Here is a 19383-nt window from a genome sequence, read left to right as displayed (position 1 = left end):
GGGTACTCAAGTGTGGCCACATTCAAATTTGGGAAATACTGCACTGCAGTAACTGCAGTAAAATCTACAATTTTCAGCTATTTTTAACAATCATAGTATGTTTGATGATGCGCATGTGCTAAACGATGGGGCCGAAGTGAAAAAATTTCATGTGCATAGAAGCAGAATATTGTGCCCTATATTATAAGTAATTACAATTTGTATTGTTTCAAACTTGAGTTTTGTGAAAAATTTAAGGCACATTTTGATGCTTCGTGGCTCTAGCTCTTTTGACCAGAAAAGCTCACTTGAGCTTTCAGCTCAGGTGAGCTAAAAACCTTAACCTCTCATTCAGCATCTAAAACCTATTGCTCAGATTCAGCATTCAATTGCAACAAATAAACATCAAAATGGTCATTGAGGTACTGTTATCTTACTTTTTCCTGCATAACTTGGAGGGCGAATTCCTGATTTCTTTATTGAAGATGCAGGAAGTTTAGTGGTCGTTGGAGTTGACACAGGAGTTGTCCTACCTGATCCCTCATCTATGACAGAAATCTGCGAGGGGAAAAATTAGTGAAAATTATTGTTGCATTGTTTAATTTGAACAGTATTAAATCAGATATCTACCATCCATAAGTGAATCAAAACCAATCAAATTATCAAAAGAAATAGTTTTTGAACTATTTTTTTTTGTTAAAAAAAGGATTACTAAACAAATTTTGTCACCTGAGACTGCCTGACAAAGATACCATGATTTGGATCACAGGAAAAGTATGTCTTCCCTTGAACTGTTCCATTGTTTTTCCCTTTTTCCTCGTCCAAAATGACACCTATCCACTTTCCTACCAAAATCACATATTGATTATACAAACTATTAAGATTGAAACAAATAAAATACAGCGAAGAAACATCAACAACAGATGCACATGCATACCGGTACATCAACGCTTCTGGGAGATTCACATTTTGCATATTTAAGTCTTTGGGATCCTATTGTGCCCAGCCTTAGATTGATTATGACTGTACCATTATGATAACTGTTTACATTTCATGGAGGTTTGTGGTCATTATTTTGCTCAGTTTACTAATGACATTTTTCAATACATGTATAACCAGTATATGTACAGCTGGAGATATAGATTCTCCCCAATTTGCTACATTGCAGTTGTATGAGACATATTCTAACTGTGGTGAGATCTTGTCCCAAGACACATTTAGTCGAATATTACAGAAAATACATGTAAATGTAAAGTCATGCAGATTGATTTGATTAATAAAGCAAATTATTGTGATGCAAGTATAGATTTCAGAATACGAAGGTTTTTACATGGTTAAAAAAGTTTAAACAAATTTTTTGAATTATTTTATTTATTTACACTAGACTTTGACCCGTGCACTCACAGGTCGACATTGCATATCAGACATTTACAAAATAGGTACAGTGGAGCCTCAGTTATCCGGACACTTTCGTTCCCAAGTCCAGTCGTCCGGATAGGTGAAGCGTCCGGATATCTGAAATGTGTCTATTGTTGTCATGAATGATAATGTATTTGTATTGCCCCAGTCACACATTCACGGATTAAATGCCGGATTAGCTTCGGAAGCGATCCGAAATAATTCGTGGCGATATGTATTGACCCGTGGCTTTTCCGTCTGTTATCGTATCCAAACGTAGCAATACTTGTATAGCTGCGACAATTTTTGAACATGTTCAAAATTCCACTACGGATGAAACCACAGTAGTACTTCCCAAGGAAAACTCACTACACCGTTTTGGAACGTAGAAGTCCGTTTCAACTCTGTATAAATCTGAGTAACTCGTATGTATCAATTTGTATCCATTCCTTAGTGCATCCGTACTAATTCCGTATCATTAAATTTTCCGGTTCAACCTTGGAAAATATTCCGTAGTAGAACCTAGGAGTTGATCTGTGAATGTGTGACTGGGGCATTAACGATTATTTGATTTTCCGGTGTCAACCGTGGACAATATTCCGTAGTAGAACCGTGGAGTTGATCCGTGAATGTGTGACTGGGGCATATACAATGGCTAGTGTTGATACCAGTTTTTTTGCCTTTCATACCATATAGCAACACATGCTAGAGTTGTCTGTTGATATGAACGTTTTTAGATATAAAGAACTCTGTTTTATTTTATTATTTGTCATGAAATATTAACCGGACAATAATGATAACCGAATCTAGCTAAATTCTTTGTGTCCAAGTGTGGTATGTGTGTGATACACTGTTGTTCGCAATTTTCCAATTTTTGAAAGTGATTTGGGAAGTCAGTGTGTTTATACAAGCTACTCATGAGGGTCTAGCACGTAAAAATGTTTGAAACTTAATTGACAGGTGTAATCTTTTGTACTGAGTAGGGTATCATCAAACTTTACCGTCCGGATAAATGAAGCAAGATTAGTAGTAAATCAGTGTTTTGTGGTATAAATAGACTGTCCAGATCCGGAACGCGGAATTCCGGATAAATGAGACAAAATAACGTATCAAAAAATCGGTTCCCAAATAAAATCGTCCGTAAACTGAAGCGTCCGGTTATCTGGCGTCCAGATATTTGAGGCCCCACTGTACATCGACACACCTTATTATTGACATTTACTTAACAAAGCTACAAGCCTACAATAATGCTATTAATTTCACTACATTTTCCTTAGTTTGAATAATCTAACTGTGTCTCAGGAAAGGCCCTCACCACAACTAGAATACCTCCCTTATACCTGTAATGTAGCAGAAAATTGCAGAGTCACTCCGAAACGATTTTGGAGAAAGTTAATGAATTGCCTTGAAAAAAACCAGTCAAATTCATCACAACAAACCTTTTTGAGACTGCAAATACCTTTCAAAAAAAATTTTTTATCCATAGAATGGAAGAATTCAACACCTTTTCACTAACGTACACGTATTTTCTTTGTAAAACTGGGTCCGTAGGACATTATTCATTTATACGATAAAACATATTCTATCTTAACTCTCCTAACAAACATAATGTAACGTTTTTGCATGTAATCAAATACTTTTTGTCATCACGAAGACAAAAGTAAGTACTTAGTTGAAATGTATATTTGTTATTTCATACTTTCTCTCATAAGAGATCATTAAAATATATGAACAGAATATATACCAAAAGTCCATTGAAAATTTACCAGGATTTGTATTATCATTTCTGAGTTTATTCATACAGATGTGATATTGTGGAAACAAAAACTAAAGATCCCGTTAGCCTAAATGTATTGCACAAGCGCAAGATTGTAAAATCCAAAAAATCCAGGTGATTTCCAGAATTTTTTGAGGAATTTTCATTGATTATTAATTAGCGAAGCTCAACTGAGAAAAATTAAAAACAAATTGGTAATCTTCAAGTACCAATGATGTATAAAATTTATAAAACAAAAGACAGTATTCTTCCGATTTCTCGGTATCAAAGACCAAAAATTCGAGTCTATTATTTTAATATAGAAGTATAGATACAAATTTTAGAAATTTTACTTGCCTTTATTGGACAAAGATTTGATGGACCAATTATCAGATATTTAGTGAATTTTGTCTTAAAATTAGCAATTCTTCATATACCCGATATTAACATATCTTCAGTTAGTATTGTAATTTTGTTTTTACTAATCATAATGGAAGTATGAATACAATCATTTAGATTAACAAGTTCTATTTCTGAACTTTACTTACCACTAGAAAATAGTGTTGTTCCTACATAAGCCACGGTTCCCACAAGCCCTTTGTCTGTTAGTTCCACACGTGTTCCAACTTTGACAGACTTTCCATCTGCCATCTTCAACTCTGTTTATAAGAAGTATGAAAGGTACTTGTTAAGAAAACATTTTTGTAGTGCAATCCTTCCTTATTTCAAGCTTTCACTCAGAATAAAATCTATGTAAACAAGAGATGTTTGTGAAACACTTATGCCCCCCTCCCTTGGAAACATCCACAAAGAAAATGAGCAGAAACTGCAAATAACTGGAATTTTTCTACGCCCAAGGGCCATAACTCTGTTGAAAAATGCTCGATCTTACCCAATATCGAACTTGACCTAGATATTATCATGATAAACCTGTATACTAAATTTCATTTCAATATGTTCATCCTCTGTGAAGAAAATGAAATGTTGGTGGACCGACCGACAGACCGATCAACCGACAGACAGCAGCAAGGGGGGCATAATAAAGAAACAATCTTATAACATGCACTGGTGTATAACAGGCACCATCCCCTCTTTCAATCTAATTAAAATTTATTCAGACTCAAAAAATGCTCTATGATAGTATCATACACTATATTTGTAAGATTTAACATCATTTCATACAGGGTTATCTCGGAGCAACCTTTTAAGAATGACTATAAATATAAAAATGTTGGCCAATCAGATTCAAGCTTTAAAATGCTATCTTGATGACTGCTTTATTTTCTGAACTGAAGGGGAAGACATTTTAGAGAAATATCATTCATAACTCGAATCAATACAATTTTTGATGGAGAAAAGTAATAAGGAACTTCAATTCTTAGATCTATGTATCATAAAAATGGGTCATGTATTACAACAGATTTATACTGTAAACCCAAAGACACACACCAATATCAGGATTTTTTATCATACCACACTTCTCACACAAAACACAATAATCAGTTTAACTTAGCACGGAGAATTGGTACAATTATCACAGACAAAACCTTACATTCTTGACGTCTGAAAGAATTAAAATTATTTCTTCAACGACAGAAATACCCAATAAATTTAATAAACACTGGAATAAAAAGAGTATCAAAAATTCCTTTGCATGTTCTACGTAAACCTTGCCGGTATTCTAATACTCCCAACAATGACGGAAAACTTGCTTTTGTTGTGACCCACAATCCAAGGAACAGAAATATTCTAACAGAGGCATATAAAGACTTCATCCTATTTTAGAACAGTCAGAAAATACGAAAAAACTTTTACAATCCGAAGACGTAATCAGAAGCCAATGAAAAGCACCAAATCTTAAACACAAGGCTTGTTTAATAATGCGCAAAAAAATTCCATTCATGAAAAAATGCAGCAATTTTATGCCTACATAGAAGGAAATACAATTCTACTAAAATCCATGATGGGAATCCCTGCCAATTTGTCGATGAGCAGTAAATTGGAAAATGTTATTTATTGTGCTATTTGCCAGAAATGCAAAAAATTTTATATTGGACAGATGGAGAAACTAAACGCACATGATAGTGTCCACATGCAGCAGATTAAAAACCCGAGTGTCCGTAATACTTCATGATGTAAACATTTTGCTGCATGCGGCCAGGGAAAATTTAAATTATTCCCATTTTATAAACTTCCACATGAATATGAAATGCAACGCTTAGCCAAGGAAGACCACTTAATTAAATTATTTAAATTAAAACTTGATAGCATTTAATGAAAAATTAATTATATGCATGTTATGTAATTGAATCACTTGCAATATTTGCTATCATTGTTTAAGCGCCTTTTTGCTCTGTGATTTTAACTTTCAGGGGCTTAGCTTCCATTGTGGCAATGAGGCAACTGCCTCACTAGAATTTTTTGACCATCAATGGGATTTTCACTCCCACATAGTAGCTAGAAATTCTTTCTTTTGTAAAAATTAAACAAATCTAATAAATAAAAATGTTGATAATATACTTTCATTTCAATGTGATCGGGATCAAAATTTATCCGATCGGGCTCTTGATCCAATAAAATCTTAAGAGTTGTTTATGTGGGAAAATATGGATAAAAAGAAAAAACAAACAACAAAGCTTACATCGTTTATAAAGAAAAGGAAAAACAACAGCCCAGAATCGACATCAGGTACTTAAGAGAAACACATATAAATCACTCAATTATTTCATTAATGTTTAAATACTCAAATTCAAAATAGATTTTAGCAGTTAAGGCCCAACACTTTGTTTCATATTAAAAAAAAAATAATGACATCATTTCTCTTAGCTTAGTAATTTATTACCCCAATATTTTCTCACCAGGAGATGAACATGTACATGTAATATCGATATCAGAAATAGATATTACAAAACCTGAGCATAATGATTATATAGAGAGGAAAAAACGCCAAATCGGCCCATTAATACAGACCCTGAAACGTACTACTACACCACACGCTCGCTGCACGCTCGCTACACGCTCGCTAAACGGTTCACACGAAACGCTGAACGGTTTACACGAAACGCTGCACGCTTTGCCCGAAACGCTAAACGATTTACACGAAACGCTGAACGGTTTACACGAAACGATTCACACGAAACGAATTGCTCGCTTTTCACACGCTTTGGACACAATTTTATCCTGATCAATTCGGGTCCTCTCGGATTTTTACCCTGACTCTCTTAGTAAGGAGTAATTTTAAGAAAACACGAAATAATAGAAATACTGATATTAGAAACATATATGTACAGAAGTATTGAATTGATTCATTAAATTAATTTGGTACTTATATTTAAAGCAAACAATTATTTATTCACAGAATTAGCCAAAAATATTACTTCTATAAATATATTTATTGCTCAAAAAAATATCCATGATTCTTATTAGTCCCGTAAATACTAAATATTCCAGAGTAAAAAGTTACCGTAACACAATATTCAATACCAAAAATAAAATCCGTATGATTACAAACTGAAATCGGTTTTTTAGTATTCGCCGGGATTTGTTTTTTCTTCTCACATTAATATTTTTATTGGTTTCAAAGAATACGATGTAAAAATACTAATTGTAAATAAACCTGTAATTATTTACATTGATAATTTTGAAAGTGATGTAAAATAAAATTAGTCACATAAGTTAGAAAATGCTATAAAATAAAACAACCGATTAAATTTTTTTTTATGTCGAATCATTCGCATAAATAAATGTTCCGTACATAATATCACAGAAAAAATCAATGGATTAAACAATAAAGAAAGTTCTCATTACTATTTCGGATTTCGGAAAGAACAAAACATAAAAAATGACTTAGATTTTTGTCTCAATATTCGTATACATAACCGGCGCCCCGCATAACGGCGTACAATATATCTATCATAATCTATTTGAATTAAGTACCCTACATATAGATTCCCATAATAATTAATTGCATGTGTACATTTTAGGAAAATTTCAGTGTGTTAATTACTTGTTTTTTCCGTTATCAGTGTTTAAATAATTAAAATAATAACTTGTAGAAATATTTTTAATCGGGATTCAGAAGAATTTACTTCCCGCATTTCATAGAAATGAACAGTATATCTTCTTTCTATGTTTACATTTAATTTTGTTCAAATTAATATTAAATAATCTATCACTGAAATTGTGTGCATCACCAAATTCTGATTCCGACTACCTTGAAATCATTAAATTTTCATTTGCTATTGACAAAAAAAAGAGACGCGTGACCATCCAATGAAAACGAATACACAGAGTTTGATTGACAGGTTCAGCCAGGTGCAGGTCTTACCCGATGTCCGAGTTTATGTGTACTGGTTGTACACAGCCGAATAGTCTCAGTAGCTAGTCTTCTTTCAATACGCGTACTTTTCTTTTGTTTGTTAAAAATTAATTCAATTTTGTAAAAAGATAAGTATATCATTTCTTATAGATTTTTTTCACGAGAATATCTCAAAGGAGTTTTGCCAATCACAAACAGTAATGTTTAACACGAACACTATTTTGAAACAATTAAATTGTCAGAGAGTTCCGAATGAAATCTGATGAACGTTTCACACAGTTCTCACACGCTTTGCCCGAAACGATTTACACGCTTTGCCCGAAACGCTGCACGCTTTGCCCGAAACGCTAAACGGTTTACACGAAACGCTTCACGATTCACACGAAACGCTAAACGGTTTACACGAAACGTTTCTCGCACGAAAGTCGCACGCTTTTTTGGTGTAGTAGTACGTTTCAGGGTCTGTATTTTGAAGTAAAACAATTAAATTAACAAGTGAAAAGCTGTCAATGTGACAGCAAACCGGGTTTTCTTTTATGTGAACTGTATCCATAATTCATGTCAACCCGTATTCAGTGAAATGGAGAACCCTATATGCAACATTTTGCCAAAAAATGACTAAGTTCAAAAGCTGGTATTTTTTTGATAAATTATCAGAAATCAAAATCCTTGCAATATGCACACCTCTGATATATGTACAATTCATCTGCAAAAGAACAACTTCCTATCTCGAGAACTGTAGGAGGACTTATCGGTACAATGAAGGTACCCTTTATGCCATATTTTGCCAAATAATGACTAAGTTCAAAAGCAGGTATTTTTTCGATTAATTATTGGAAATCAAAATCCTTGCAATATACACACCTCTGATATATGTACAATTAATCTGCAAAAGGACAACTTCCTATCTTGAGAACTGTAGGAGGAGTTATCCGTACAATGAAGGTACCCTATATGCAATATTTTGCCAAAAAATGACTAAGTTCAAAAGCTGGTATTTTTTCGATAAATTATCAGAAATCAAAATCCTAGCAATATGCACACCTCTGATATATGTACAATTGATCTGCAAAAGAACAACTTCCTATCTTGAGAACTGTAGGAGGAGTTATCCGTACAATGAGGGTACCCTTTTGGCAGCCGCCTGCCCTCCCACCCGCCCGCCATTTTCACCATTTTAATAACCGGATTTTTCCGTTGGAAAACCCGGTTAAAAATCTTCATTCATCTAAAATATGTTAGAAGTTTTATTTTATTAAATACTGTCGTATACACATTTTTGAATTATAAAGAATTCAAAAATTTCTTATAATTCAAAAATTTGTATATGACAATACTGTAAATAGATGCTGGTCTGAAATGTAAAATAACAAAACTTTGTTCCGGACAATGGGTTTTTTCACATTCTAAAACTGCAAATTTCATTTTTCAAAGGAAACCTCCCACCAGGGCTCTGCCCTGGACCCGCTGGTGGCCTCAGGCAGCCCCCATACCCCCTGCCGCAATAAATTTGCTCAAGCTACACCCCTGACTTTCCACTACTTTTACATTATTTTAAACTTCTGCTTATTCTAATATACCTATAGAGCTTAGAATAAAAGCGGTGAGCTATTGGATCTACAAGCATCCTGAAATTCTTCAAGATCGCTTTAGATAAGCATTTATTTAATGAAAAAGAAATCATTCTTTGAGTATTATGAAGTGATAATTTAGGTTGGGCGCGGTCAAATCCAATGAAGCCCGAAGGGCTTTATGATAGATCTGACCATGCCTATATCCTGCTCCTCAAGATTTTGATTTAAAAGAAATTAAATCTACATTATCTTAGGTTGCTTTCAGTAAATTTATAGCTTTACTGGGCAAATGGTTTTAAGAAAAATATATTTTAATTTTTTTCTATTTACGAGGGTCAATCAAAAAAAACGAAGACAATTGGGCTGTCTATCATGAAATTTTCATAAAAGTCATAACCTACAGATTAAGTTATGCAACAACATTTATTTTATTGATATATATACGAAGTTTCATTCCATTTGATGAAAAGGTATTTTATTAAAACCAACATGTTTTGTCACAGTTAAGAGAAATATCCAATCTTTGTATCACCCTTAGTCTGTTGTGCCCTTAACCGTACAATTTATATCACTTGACGTCTAATTGGTTCACATTTGTTCAAAAATCTTAATATTTTGTTCCTCAAAGTTTTTTTTGGCCGCATGTCTTTTCGCTTACAATAAGAAAATCCCCAAATGTGAGATGACGTTGTTTATTCTTTTGTCAAAATATTTACAGATATTCTACTCTCTTCCGTTCTGTTTGATGTCCAAAGTACAGTTGCCACAACCCCCCATAAAATGTGTAAGAGTAAACAAATATGTAAAAATAATTTTTTACATATTTTTTCCACCATTGAGCATTTTCACGGTTTTTATTGGCTTTTTTCCAAGTTAAATCTATACTGTTTATATTTTTTGTTGCGCCGTGACGTCCGCCGACATCAATGTTTATAGTCAATTCTAAAGAGGACTATCTGTCTTTAATTACTAATATCTGTTCAATATATCTATATATCCTGTCATTATTTGGTATATAGAATATCATGACAATTCTTGATTTTAAATTTCAGTATTATTTGGTTTTAAGCCCAATTTATGGATATATTACTTTCAACATTATATGGTTTATTGTTGACAGAACACTAAGTTTGACCATGCGCCGTGACCTCATTTTTGCAGGATTAGATTCTAAATATTTCTTAGAAATAAAGGAATATATTAACTTTTTTTATTTCGTATTGTTCGAAACAATTGTTTTATTATGTCTACTAAATTTAGTAGTTATATGACGTTAAATGACATAGCTGTAGTAAAAGTCTTCGTATTTTTTGATTGACCCTCGTATATATTCCTATGTAATTTTTGCACCCCCCTTTCCTGGCTGATTAGTTTCTGAGATAAAGATTTGAAAAGATTTACACTTTATATATTCCTATTTAAAAGTTCAACCCCCCTCCATTTTGTGGCTCCATCTCCCCCCCCCCCCCCCAAGTCATCATTTTCACAAATTTGTATCTTCACTACATTGTGGCCCCACCTTATCCCGAGGGACAATGATTTGTACAAATTTGAATCTACACCCTCTGAGGATGCTTCCACACAAGTTTTAGTTCTTCTGGCCTAATGGTTTTTGAGAAGAAAATTTTAAAAGATTTACACTATATAGTATATATTCCTAAGTAAAAGTACGACCCCCCATTGTGGCCTCCACCCAACCCCTGGGGGTTATGATTTTCACAACTTTAAATCTACACTACATGAGGAAGCTTCCACACAAGTTTTAGCTTTCCTTGCTGATTGGTTTCTGAGAAGAAAATTTTTAAAGATTTACTCTATATATACGTGTATATATTCAATGTAAAACTTTGACCCCAATTGTGGCCCCATCTTACCCCCGGGGACAATGATTTGAACAAACTTGAAACTACACTATCTGAGGATACTTCCACACAAGTAATTTTGTTTCAGCTTTTTTTTCTTCTAAAAGAAGATTTTTGAAAAATATCAACAAATTTTCAATAAATCCTAATTATCTTCCTTTGAAAGAGAGCTAGCCCTTCATTTTAACAAACTTGAATCCCCTTTACCTAATGATGCTTTGTGCCAAGTTTAGTTGAAATAGGAAGTCAAAAATTTTAAAAGTTTACAGACAGACAGACTGACAGATGGACAAACAGACAGACTGACAGATGGACAGACAGACAGACAGACGCTGGACAAAAAGTGATCAGAAAAGCTCACTTGAGCTTTCAGCTCAGGTGAGCTAAAAAAAACAATTAGCCTGGTGTCCAGGAAAGCTGAATTGCCATATGAATAGTCAGTGGGATAGAGTGATTTTCTCTTATTAAAGGCAGGTTGTTTTGGGACAAAACAACCATTTCTATGTTTGGCAGCGCAAGGACGAGGCCGAGTTCCCAGATTTTTGCCCCCCGTCTTAACGGAAAATCTCAGTCATGATTTGGGGGCGTATCACATACCATGGTGTGGGCACAATTACAACAGTAAGTGGCACTGTTAATTGTCATAAGTACATAGAAATCCTTGATGACAACTTGTGACCCGTAATCGCCACCAATTTTCCCAACCAAAACTTTCTATTCAATTACGATAAGGCCTCTATATCCACTGCACTCACGATGTCAGGTATTACAAAGCCAGGAATTGTATAAATTGTATCAGCTGGCCTGCCCAATCTCCCCATTTAAACATTATAGAAAATGTTCAACAAACTTAAACAAAAGTTGCAGCAGCGTGTGGAAGGGTTACTGTCGTATCGCCCCAAAGCCAAAGTGCCCCATGCACGAGCGCCCAAAATTTTTTTTGGAGCGCCCCAATTATGTTTCACGAGCGCCCCAAATGTATTCACGAGCGCCCCAAAGTAAAATTATCATTACACCTTACGTCTTGGATAATTTGCACGAGCGCCCCAAAATTGGACTTTCCAATATTGTACTAAAATTGGGATCGTTTTCACGAGCGCCCCAAAATGGTTTTCCTGATTACGTCTTAATATCTTCGTAGAATCTCAATGAACACATTCTTGATATCTTTTTCCGAGCGCCCAAAAATGTGATGCCTCGATTTTGCATAGAATCTTGTTGGATTTTTTTTTGATAATTATTTGAAACCTGATTTTGCTTTAAAATGTACGTTGGAGAATCTCACTTTTACGTTAAATATGCATCATTTACACGAGCGCCCCAAAATGAGACTGTTCTATTTTGAACTAAAATCAACATTGGTGTACGAGTCCCCAAGTTTGGATTAATTTCATGAGCGCCCCAAAATGGTTTTGTTTTTTAGTCTTAATTAATCTTCGATGGAATCTCATTAAACGTACACCTTATTATTCCGAGCGCCCCAAAATAATACCTCAATTTTTTTGGATTATTTTCACGAGCGCACCAAAGTTTGCTTTTAATTTTATTTAGGAAATGAGTTGACCCGATTTAAATTACTCAAACATCGATGTATTTCTTGTCTCATTTTAAAAAGAGGCAGTTTGCTGTTATATAATTTGAAATAACGTTGCCCAGCTCTACCCACGGGGAGGCCACCTCATTTTAGAGCCATTTAATGTTTTGGAAAAAAAAAGCCAAAATTCAAAATGATTCAAAATTGGTTGGAAAAATTTGAAAGTTGGACACTGCATTTTGGGGGGGCTCGTGAGATATAATTCGGGCGCTCGTGACATACACTTGGGGCGCTCATGAATTGTACTTGGGGCGCACCAAGAAAAATTTGGGGCGCTCGTGCATGGGGCGCTTTGGCTTTGGGGCGAAGTGACCAGCACCCGTGTGGAAACCATCAACACCCCTGACAAGCTGTCCTGGGCAATCATTGACATTTGGCAAAGTCTCCCCATGGAATACATTCAGGGCTTATATAATTCCTTGCCAAGAAGGATGAGGAAAATTTTTAGGGTTAAGGGTGAAATGACAAAGTATTAAGCAAATTTTTACTTGTTTTGACATACTTTACGCTTCACACTTGAGCACCGCCATTTTGATTTAAATTATGGCACACATAGGACTCAGAAATGAATAACATAGAAACATAGAATAACATAGAAAAATCATTCAACTCCACCCCTTAAAGCCAACAGAGACATAATAAAAAATTACGGTGGCTCTTTACACCCACAGTTTATTCCAAATCTCAAAAGAGACCACAAAACATATACTTATCAAAATTAAAATGATAATAGGGATACTATAGGTATTTTTAAAGAATTTTTAAAATGTTTTTTCGTGTTTTTATAAAAAAAAAATTTTTAAAAGACAGCTATTAACAAATTGAGAGAAATTTGTTTGTCATATGACGGATATGTCCTTCGGACACATAAAAAAAATTATTACACTTCTTAACATTCAAAAATGTTATTATTGCAATTTTTTTTAATATTTCCCCAAAACATAATTTTTCATATTTTCTTACTCTGTTGACAAATCATCTGACAAAGTTGCTTGATGTTATAAGAAAATGTATTTTAATAAATGTGACGTAAAAAATTGAATGAAAACCATTGCAAATAAACACAATAAATATTTTAAATTTTATTTGGTATGAAAGTTCCTCAGGTAAGGGTTATCGTTCCTAAGTCCCAAGGCCTAAACACCTTGGGGACTTTTCATTTCTGAGTTCAAGAAAATTTCCTAAATATAATGTTGGAATGATAAATGCATACATATTTCATTATAGACTTTGCCCTGTATAAGTGAATATATTCGCTTTGATGCAAAACTAAGTCAAATAAATAAAGGGGAACATTGACTAGGCTAATAGGATTTATGTATCCCAACCTGAGAGAAATTCAACGCAACCCTCTCATCCCCGTTAATTAGGTGTGGATATTAATGTGCATTAAAGTATATTATAATTGAAATATTTTCACCGGTTTAGAATTTTCTTTCACGGTATTAAATCAAAAAATACATTTTAGAAATTTTTGGAAAGTAAAAAAATTTATTGTTCTCAGCGGGAATCGAACTCATGACCTACTGGTTTGTAGTGAACCCACTAACCCACAGCGCTACGGTGCAACATATCGATGATGGTAAAGAAACTCTTTAAAAAATTATACTTAATTTTATTGTTTATTTCGATAAAAAATACCACACAATGTGAAGGTGTCACATACCACATTACTTGTAAGTAATGAATTTTCCAATTATCAAATTAAATCTATTCACTTAACAAATTTTTCAAAAGAGCGGTTCCCACACAATTCGCCTCAGTTTAAATCAGCCAGTACCGGTGTTGTATAGCATTTTTTCCCCCATAGTAGCTTCTCCCCCCGGAAAACCTACTATATAGTAGCCTTTCCCCCTGGGGGGAAAAGCTACTATATAGTAGCTTTTCCCCCATAGTAAGGTTTCTCCCTCACGCTTTTTCGTTCAGATTTTATAAAAATATATTGATGGAAATCCAGTAAGGATTAAAATTAATGTTTCTACACTCCCAGGTTGCATACATGTATAACTGCATTCATCTATAAAGGTTAAGTTTCGTTTTGCCGATTTATTATTTTTATAGACTATGCTGAAAATAGAAGATGTGTGTAATGGAATTACGCATAAAACTTAATTTAAGTAATTAATTGAAAAAAAAAATACTTGGTTTTACAAGTTATACACTTATATGCATAATTCTGTGTTCTGAAATTGTACTAAGCGAGAATGTTTTAAGAATTTTTTGATAAATCTATCAGACTGTCTGTCTGTTTGTGAAAATTTCATCCAGACTAAACCTCTGTTTTAGAGAGATTTTGTTTCCAGTGTTTCAGAGCCCGATTTTTAAAATCCTATTATAATGATTATAGTGCATATTCTTTAGGGTCCAATGTCTCATAATCTAGAGATGACCATATCACCATATTTTCATAGTGGCAGTGGTTTACCACTTGTAGATGACTCTGAAAATTTCAGCCTTCAGGGTAGGGGCCCTTGATGTTTCAGGGCCCGATGTTTAAAACCCCATTATAATGATTTAATAGTGTTCTATAAGTGGGGATCCGAATCTCATATTCTAGAGATGACCACTTAACCATATTATCACAGTGATAGTGTTATACCACTAGTAGATGACACTGAAGATTTTAGCCCCCATGCAGGGTAGGGGCCTTTGTTGTTTTCGAGCCCGATATTTGAAATCAAATTATAAAGAAAATGTATTTTTTAGGGCCCCATATTTCAAAAACTAAAGATGACCAAAATTCAATCAAAATCGGTCAAAAATTGACATTTTTCTTATCCGTTTACAAATGGGAAATATAGAGCGCATGCTTGAACAAAGATTTTTTTAGTTACTTATAAGTCTTGGCTATATATATATATATATATATATATATATATATATATATATATATATATATATCTGATTAAAATATTTTGTTTGTTCAAGCATGCGCTCTATGTTTTCTGAAAGAAAAACTGCTTGAAAACAAGCTGTTTTATGCTAAAATTGCAAAAATGGCGGGAAAAGGTTGTCTTTACGATGTCATATTTCTTAAATGTGAGCACTTGAATCAAAATGAACAATATGTATAAACATCACATATATATCTGTACAAAGAAAAAAAAGAATTGAAGTAAAACGATGATGTTCATTTAAGGGGGCCATCTTAGGCACCCATATCATGTTTAGTCCAAAGTTTACGAACAAAATTTGTTTAAAATGTATGCGGGGTAAATTCATTATTCTTCAAAACATTTAATTAATCAATTCATAAGATGACTAATGATATAATAAATAACTAGATAAATAAATCAATAAACTGTTATTCATAAAAGCAACTGAAAATTAAAAATAAATAACCAACCTAAGCGCATACATGTATACGACTTTTCTACTTGTTAGTTGATTAGAAGACCAAGCTTATATTTAAAAAAAATAAGTCAGCTCATCACAATAGATGTGTTGGTTTTTTGGGGGTTTTGGGGTTTTTTTTAAATTACCCTTGTTTCATTGTTCGAAGAAATAATATGGTACAGAAGTAAATCTTTATTGCAAAAATATGAAACAAATAGTATTATACGATTTTTAGGTAAGTGAATCGTATATCTTGATTTATATGGCATCGTTTTCCAAATTGTATATCTATAAATCACGTTAATTTGCAAACTTAAAAGTGGAAAAATTAGCAAATAGTGAGTGTAAATATATACATAAGGTTAGTTCAGGCTCCATTTCACATTTTCCAAAGTAACCAGCAAAGATGCCGACATTGTTCTGGTTGTGAAGACATTTCTTTTTTTTTTTTTAAATGTTTACATCATAAAATCTCGTGTTTCGTAAAAAATGTGCTAAAAATATGAATATGCGTAACTTTATAACAAAATTGTAAACACTAACTTTTCACATGTTTTTAATATATAATCAATTAAAATACCCCTTACCCATGATTTAGAACCCAATCAATAAAAAAAAACTAAAACATTTCAGTTCTCATCATATCATTGCACTCTGTCTCCCGTTTGATATTTAGAAGAAGAAATATATAATTGTTTTTAAGATCGTCAACTCAAACGGTATTAATTTAAAATCGATAGCCTTTTGGGCAAAGGGAGTAATACATTTCCACTTTTTATTCCCTTCCTCTACAAAATTAAGTCAAGATTGGTCAGTAAGTTCCCTCGCAGAAGCTTATACAGAGATGGTAATACATTGGAAAATTAAAGTTCCAAACCAGCGTATTTTTACTCAAATGTGTTCTCACGTGTTCTTAACGTCGAAGTCGAAACTGTAGATAAGCATCGATTAGATGAAAAAGATTCCGAAATTCGTGTAAAAGGAGTAAGAACAGGTGAAAGAACAGGTGAAATAAACGATGATGATCATATTTGGGGTTAAAAAACCATGTAATACTTTTTTATTCATGTATTAATAAATGCCATAATTGTCCTTTTTATGAGAAATTAATATCATATAAATTTTTGCAAATTATTGCCACGAATGGTCCGCCATATACATGGCCGGAATGTAAAAAAAGGGAGAAAATCCACTATATAGTAGGTTTTCCGTGGGGGTAATCTGGCTATAAAAAGGGGGAAAGCCCACTATATAGTCACTTTTCCCTGGGGGAAAAACTGCTATATAGCAGGGTTTTAAACTAACTTGATTTTTTTCCTAGCCATGTGGGCTACTAAACTTCGTCATTCCGGGGGCCCACATCAAAATTTAGTTGCCCACACTTTTAATTTAAATAAGATAAAAAAGAGGTTTTTTTATATCATTTAATAACATGCCATGGTACATATATCTTCATTCATATTGAATTTCAATTTTTGTTAAAATTTTCAAACACTTCATTTTCTAAAACTCATAACTCAAGTCTTCTGAATCAACCACATGTCTTGTTCCTTTACATCTGTATTGGTTAATCCATCTCCTATTACAAATAAAAATCCTTTTCTTTTGGCTGGCTGATACAACTATTGCCATAAATTGAAATATTATAACAATGCCGAAATCAGTTAAACGCTTTGAAAGTAATGTTTCTTGATACACTATGAAACGCTTGACTGATGAAGACCTTCATAGTCTTGATCATCAAAACGTAGGCTTCAAAGTGAAGATAGGTAAAGATAAGCGTCCGAGTGATCAACACAAATGAAAATATGAAACATTCGGACAAATTTGGAAAAAAGATGTGTTGGCATTAGGAATTATTAAATCGCCATGTAGGCCCCTGGAATTGCATTTTCAAATCACCCACACGAAAACTTAGTCACAAATGGCGAGTGGGCGACTGTTAATTTCAAACCCTGTATAGCCATTTTTCCGGGGGGAAGAACTGCTATATAGCCATTTTTCCGGGGGGAAAGATGGCTAGGGGGAAAAGGCACTATATAACACCGGAATTACATGCTTCCAGAGTTACTTTTTTGCGTACTACGTCATCAAAAAGTGGTGTATAGAGCCACCTTAAATGTTATTTATGTCTCTGGTGCTAACTAAAATAAGAGTTACCCCTCCTGGATAACATCATCAAATGGATCGATTTACATTTCAGACTAACAAATTCATTTCAACATGGATATATATATATATAACGTGTATATATATATATATATATATATATATATATATATATATATATATATATATATATATATATATATATTTTTTTTTTCCCAGAGAGGCATTTCGGTACTTTTCTTTGACATCTGTGTTTTCACATCGGCATAAATGACGAACACATTTCTAGGGATAACGTTATGAAATAATCCCATTCAACATTCAACAAATTCACGTGCATAAAACATTTGTAACATTTTGTAAGATAAAATAACGACAATTAAGTAAAATAACTCACATCAGTATATAGTCAATAGTGTCTGATAACTTAAAATGAAAGTCCGCTTATAACACCGAGAATCAATAGACGGTAACAAATCGTTTCGGCCTTTTCTCAGTTCGGTCCAAGGTACGTTTGGCCTGAAGTTTATCCGGACCTTTGTAGTTTCGACCTTTGGTGCAAAGCTGTTTCGGTCAAAGTAGTGCAAGCGAGAATGTCACATGATTATAATATTATTTCATAGTTAATTATTCATCATCATAGCGTTCATTCATTTCAACATTTCATGTTTTCATTTCCCATTTTTCATTTGTTTCCATTAACGCTGCTTCATTCATTCATATATTCTTTCATGTAGTGTCATACTACATGAAAGAATGTACGATATCCTGCGCGAGCGCGAGAATGAACACTAAACACATTTAATAATATGATACAATATTAATATGTTGAACCATAGTTGTATATGCCCGAATTTTTCTTTAATTGCGTTGATTTGATTTGAACATATTTTTATTGTACAAAAATACAATTTGGATTGGACACAAGTTCCATAACTTAGACCACCCTCTCCCAATACAAAGATATAATACAATATATGTGTACGCAACATAAATAAAGGTCAGTGGATAGAATGGTCGTATACATATATGCAATTGACACGTATATAATAAACAACGGTGTGCTAGTAGATATAAGATCTGTTAAATCTTTCAGTATTTTTGATAAAATTATAAACTAATGTAAATAAATGCCTGTTTTCATTGTCACTTATTGAACTGTCACCCCAAAGTAAAACATGAGTATTGACAATGTTAAGATTTACAATTTGAAAAACGTCATTAAATAGAACATTTCTAGCATCTTTATATTTATTATACATGTGAAAAAATAATGGTACGTATCTTCTGTCTTACCACACGAACAGAGTGGACTGTTGATAATATTACATCGAAATAAATCATTATTTAGTGCACAATTGTGACGAAGTTTAGTATGAATGATATTCAAAAATCTATCCCCATATGTAAAAAAAAATTAGGTCTAGTTCTACATGTAAGTACATTTTCATTTTTGA

At 33.3% G+C, this 19383-nt stretch overlaps 1 protein-coding gene across 2 annotated transcripts in view; it reads right to left on the bottom strand.

The window, feature by feature from the left end:
- The window catches only part of LOC105327689 (dynactin subunit 1), a 276187-nt gene extending 257712 nt beyond the window's left edge, over positions 1-18475 (bottom strand). For both annotated transcript variants that reach the window (XM_034473808.2, XM_034473809.2), the window contains exons 1-4: positions 18324-18475; positions 3682-3792; positions 709-824; positions 417-537 (exon numbers count right to left, since the gene is read on the bottom strand). In XM_034473808.2, the coding sequence (XP_034329699.1) occupies positions 417-537; positions 709-824; positions 3682-3784 (340 nt within the window). In that variant the 5' untranslated portion in view covers positions 3785-3792; positions 18324-18475. The remainder of the gene's footprint in view (positions 1-416; positions 538-708; positions 825-3681; positions 3793-18323) is intronic.
- Between the last annotated feature and the right edge of the window lie 908 nt (positions 18476-19383).

The sequence above is a fragment of the Magallana gigas genome, chromosome 8 (genome assembly GCF_963853765.1).
Source record: "Magallana gigas chromosome 8, xbMagGiga1.1, whole genome shotgun sequence".
In the NCBI taxonomy this organism is placed as follows: Eukaryota; Metazoa; Mollusca; class Bivalvia; order Ostreida; family Ostreidae; genus Magallana; species Magallana gigas.
The sequence above is the reverse complement of the archived record's forward strand: the minus strand, read 5'-3'. Positions and strand labels throughout refer to the sequence as shown.